General features: G+C 38.7%; 1 protein-coding gene across 2 annotated transcripts in view; it reads right to left on the bottom strand.

Moving 5' to 3' along the window:
• The window catches only part of rin1b (Ras and Rab interactor 1b), a 27,789-nt gene that overhangs the window by 20,818 nt on the left and 1,409 nt on the right, over positions 1 to 5,562 (bottom strand). Inside the window, exon 1 of one of the 2 annotated variants that reach the window (XM_032544619.1) lies at positions 2,673 to 2,794. The exons of the other annotated variant lie outside the window; for it this stretch is intronic. Coding sequence (XP_032400510.1) covers positions 2,673 to 2,678 — 6 coding nt within the window. The 5' untranslated portion in view covers positions 2,679 to 2,794. Of the gene's footprint in view, positions 1 to 2,672; positions 2,795 to 5,562 lie in introns of those variants that run through there. 2 annotated transcript variants of the gene reach the window in all.

Here is a 5,562-nt window from a genome sequence, read left to right as displayed (position 1 = left end):
CACACACACACACACACACACACACACACACACACACACACACACACACTTCACCTCTAAATATAACACGCTGTTACTTGTATCTTGTCAGAAATGTTAAAATTACAATTAAAAGACAAAGTCCCTTCCCTTGCAGTGGACTACCATGGGCCCTAATCATAGACTGTATATTATTAACAGTCTATGGTCTTAATAATACATCCACGGACCTCATTTGTGAAAAATCCGTAGGGTAGGAAACTGTGAGAAAAGAAGTAGCAGAAGAAGTAATTTGTTGATACCCCTTTGAATTAAGCCATGATTTACACTTAGATGTTCTTCAATTTCAAAGATAATTGTACAAGTCAAGAAAGTCTCAGTTTGTTGTAAAACTGTTGAAGTATTAGAGTGTGAAAATACGTAATTGGAAAGACTACTCACCCCAAAGTAGCACAAGTGACATCTTGCTGAAGCTACGATGCCTTTGTGTCTGTACCATAGACTGTAATTATAATAGCCTATAAATAGTTATTATTTTTATATATTATACATAGTACATTTTAACAGTCTATGGCCTGTACCGGAATGTAACGTTACTCACATGAACAACAGGTCTTGCTCGCTCGTTCTCTTTCCGGCTGATCAAAATGAATAAAACACAACAGATGAAGTTACGTGTGTTGTGGAACATGGCTAAGCCAGTTAGCTAGCGTGCAATGTGCCGTATATTGTGCGAGACGAGAGATGTAGGCTAGTTCACTGAGTGGTTTCACACAAAACTAAGTAGTTCTACGACAAACCTACGAAAAACTGTGACTTTGTTGATTTGCAAAATTGTCTATTAAATTGAGAAACATTATGTGTGGAATTCATTGCTCAATTCAAACGGGACCATCAACAGCTGGGCGCGGGAACCTCCTGGAGTTTTGTTGTCACTGAGGTTGGGGATGCCAGTGGGCAGATGGAACTGTTCACTTCAACAACTCTCTTTAGATGGTGGTTTGGGGTGGTGGTAGCTCAGTCCATAGGGAGTTGGGTTGGGAACCGGAGGGTTACTGGTTCAAGTCCCCGTAAGGACCAAAGTATGGTGGTGGACTGGTAGCTGGAGAGGTGCCAGTTCACCTCCTGGGCACTGCCAAGGTGCTCTTGAGCAAGGCACCGAACCCCCAACCGCTCGGGGCGCCTTTCCATGTGCAGCCCCCTCACTCTGACATCTCTCCATTAGTGCATGTGTAGGTCCTGAGCATGTGTGTGTAATTCAGGCCTGTGTGTAATGTGTGTAATAACAACAGAGTGAAAAGTGTAGTTTCCCCTTGTGGGATTAATAAAATAAAATAAAAAAATATATAAAAATAAAATAGATGCCAGCTTAAACCTTATTAAGCAAGTTTCTCTAAGATAAAAAACAACAACACGCAAAATAGTAGTTTACGACACATTAATGAGCAGTTGTTGTTGCACTGGTGCGCCTCACAAACAGCCAACTTTGTCAAAGCAACAACAGTATACTTATTATTCATCTCTATTTATCATGTTTGATGCCAATTTCAAGCATCAGACTGTAAAATATTTTATCTTGCACAAGAGTGACCATGACTATGGCTAAGTATAGCCAGCAGCCCATCAGTGCATGCGTAGGATGACTAATGGAACAGCATAATTGCAGTGGGCTATAAGTATCCACAGGGGGCAACAGTGGACACGGGGGCATGCTGACTGATGGCAGGTGTCCGATTTGATGCCTGCTGCAAAAGCGGTGGCTCTCGGGGCCAGTGACAAGGAAGTGAGAGCTGTGTGTTACTCAGTGTGTGCTTGTTTGTCTGGTTGCGTGTGTATGACGAAGTTGTACAAAGGCATTAGCGTGAGTCAGAAGTAACACTGGGACTGAAGGAGAGAAGAAGGGCTGTTAGCATAACTGTGAATATTCATAATTTTAGAAGCATATCAGTACGGTGATTCAGAAGGGACATTATCACAAATAGTTCTGTCAGACCACTGGTGCGCGTGGTGGTGTGTAAAAGACACAGAGATGCTACAGTGTATCGATCATGATGTCATAAAATCTTTAAACTGCCTCATAGTGCTAGTCTTGACTTGATTTTTCTCTGCAGTCTGACACTGAACTTAATTAAAACAACTCTGAAACAACCTTTTGCTTAGATTTTTAAACTTTTGGTCTACATAAAATCACAGAATTCTGCTCTTTTGTCAGAGATGCCATGAAGCAAATATGGCGATTCTTGGGGAGAGTAATAATAATAATAACAAGTCGAGGCCCCACAGTTAATGCTGGGCAATATTATGTAGAACAATTTGAAAGATGCTATAATCATGTACAATTGTAATCCTCTAACTATACATGTGGGCGCCCGCTCTACTAACTGAGATATCCGGGAGCCTGTGTTAACATGCTTTTAGCTCACAGGTTAGTTTTCCACCAATGACTTCACTAATACTACCCTTACTGACAGTTATTTTAAGCAAAAAAGAACTCTACACTACCTGCTCAGCACCAAACAGCAGCCGGGCACAGTTAGTAGGCCTAAGTAACATCAGCGTTACCGAGTGAAGCATTTGAGCATTTAGCTAGCTAGCAAGCTAACGTTAAATAGTTAGCTATATATTTCCCTTAGGAGTTCCTCCGTAAATAGAGATCAATAAAGAGGTAAAATGAGAGTAAATATTAGACTTACATTCATCAGGTGGCCACAAACACATTTCCATATTCTTCATAAACTCATAAAGTCACTAAGTCTCTTTTCTCACCATGTTTTTGAGCTTTAGTGAAGGCTCCACTTCACTTGCAATTCCAAACCCGTCCATCTGAACAGGTCATCCAATCTAGCATTCAGTTTTGAAATTTCTCTCACAATAAGCCAAGGAAACTTGCCAGAACAACAATCCAGTTCCAATTTATCCACTTGTCTCCTGTGAAAACTGAAACTTTTTCCAAGATGCTGTCACTTGTTACTGTCAATTTTCAAAAGACAAAACAACTGCAATACTCTCTCCATGCTGTCAGTTTTTACACTTATTTTTAATAAAAACGAGTGGATGCTGAATACCAGCCTCAATTGCTCAGAAACTTTCACATTTTTAAGAAAAAAGAGGGACAGAGGAATGTAAATATTTCTCAAAACACAAGTTAAATCTTAAAAACAATAATAAATGAACTTCAAAAAAAAAATGTAATGTCTTCCTGCCTTTCCTGATGCGTTTCGACCTCTGGACTGTGTGAATCAGAGTGTGACTAATGACGGGTTGGCATGGGGAGCACTTTATACAAAATGTTATTTTTGTAAAGGACTGTTAGGTTGTCAAAGGTTTTCCATAAGTGAGAGTGAACAATACCTCTTAAGAAATGAAGTGCTTTTTAAAGTATTGTTGGGGATGTTTGAAGTAGCTATTTTACAAAATCAGGGTCCACACAGGTGTCCAAGACTTTGTGTTCATTTCCAGTTTAACTGCTTTTCGGGTTTAATAATCTTTAGAGTCAAATATTTATTTTCTATAAATTAGATCAGATTAGATTTATAAGAATTAGATTGGATGAATAAGATCACTTAAAAACCATAGGTGTTTGTTCCAAAGACAAACCCCAAAACAGGACAATAACGGGTAAACAGACAAAATGTGAAAAACTCTGATTTTGCCCATTTTACTTTGACCGTTTGTGTAACATTTGGACATTATTTCTTTTTTCAGGCCTCTCATGGCTTTCTACACCATATGAATCTCCTGAGCGTAGTCTTGACAATGACAATGAGGAATCCCTTTCATCCTCCATTTTTAGATTGTGTTAGAGTGACCACAAGAGGACAAAAGCCGGCATTAATGCTGTACACTCTGAAGTGGCCGGGGAGGGAGGGTGGCTAGTCAGACCTCCTCCATTCCAAGCTTTCTTTTATCAACTCTTTTGAATGTGTAAACCTTTTTCTAATCTTTTCAAAAAGGGATATCTGGCTCCAATCGCATTGTCTATATTGGAGCATTTGTCCCACCAGACTTGCCTCAGAAAAATATGAAAATAAGCCTCAGGAAAATAGAAAATGCTCTGGTAAAGGAGCATACCTCCATATAGGCCTAACAGTAGTGTTTTAAATACATTCAGACTATAACGACACAACTGATTTAGTCATAGGACCTAAAAATGTTGAAATGAATTCTGTGCATATAGAAAACATCAACAGTGAGCGGTGAGGAAATGTGGGAAAGTTAATAGGTGTTGTAACAAAATCTGCAAGTGTAGTTGTTTTTTCCTCTAAGCTAAACTGTGCATCTCAAATATGCCAGATGGTAATCTTCACATCGTATTTATCACTTTCTCAGTGGTGTGGCTGTTATCAACCCTATAGTTTTATGTCTTATCTGTGTATTAGATATTGTACTTTTACTCTCTGCATTGGAGGTGGGTGGAAAGAGATGGTGTGGAATACGAAGGAAGTAAAAAAAAATCCAAAGTCAGATATGCTTTATTATACAGGTCCGTTAATTTTATATCAACCTCCTGTAGATTTTCCTTTCTAGTGTGGACCTTTTAATTACTAGGACATGTTTCATTCAACTTTTATTCACACAGGGTGGTCCAATGAGAGCACAGGCAAAACACAAAACTGTAAGACTGTAGATGAAGGATGAGAATAACATTAAGCATTACAACAGATCTGATTACACAATTTTACAAGACACGACAACCTTAAAATTCTCCATTTCCCAGATGTAAATTGGTACTAATTATAAGGAAAATGGGGAAAGGTATCTACTTTGTATCTTTTTGTAAGTTTTTATTGTTAGTCATTATTTTGGTTTATAAGCCACAAATTCTTAATAACTCAGATTCTTAACAATTCTTTAACTGACTGAAGGGCCACTTGGTAACCAAGGAAATATGCATTCATAACTTAAGTTTACGCTTCACAAACACAGTTGTTTCTTAAAAACTCAACTATGCCAAATGAACAATTTCCCATTTAACCCCAGATGTGTTTGTTCCAACTTACATAGCCCTTTTCAAAGAAAGAGTTATATAGGAAATTATTAAGAAAATATCCTGAAAATAGTAGGAAAAAATCATTCCCATAAAGTAAACTGTATTATCAGTAATAAGATCATTTCATATTTACTGTTAAAACAATAATATGACTGTAGTACAATAGTGCAGTTATGACTTTAAAAACTAACTAACTGAAACATTTCACAGTCGTGACCTTTTCTTGCATGCCAGCCATCATTTTCTAGCAGCCAAATTTTTCAAAATGGTGGACATTTGCTTCAAGATGAAACTAATTTTTATCGCTGGTTCCTTTGAGTTGTGTTGCATGATGATGATGATGATGATGATGATGATGATGATGATGACACAACTCCTGAGCAGTGATCGGGGAAACCTGCGACATACATGAGTCAGGTTACTGTAACGCGGCTGTACACCACTTCCAGCACAGAGGACAGACTGCTCAGCGAAGGACTGAACTCTGTCCAACAGATCTGAGCGTCATGCTCAGGCACACTGTGCTCACACCCCTCCTACACAACACAGGGCAGAATGCAGCACCCCTACACACACACACACACACACACACA

This window comes from Etheostoma spectabile, chromosome 19, assembly GCF_008692095.1.
Source record: "Etheostoma spectabile isolate EspeVRDwgs_2016 chromosome 19, UIUC_Espe_1.0, whole genome shotgun sequence".
In the NCBI taxonomy this organism is placed as follows: Eukaryota; Metazoa; Chordata; class Actinopteri; order Perciformes; family Percidae; genus Etheostoma; species Etheostoma spectabile.
This window is presented reverse-complemented; position numbering and strand designations above follow the sequence as displayed.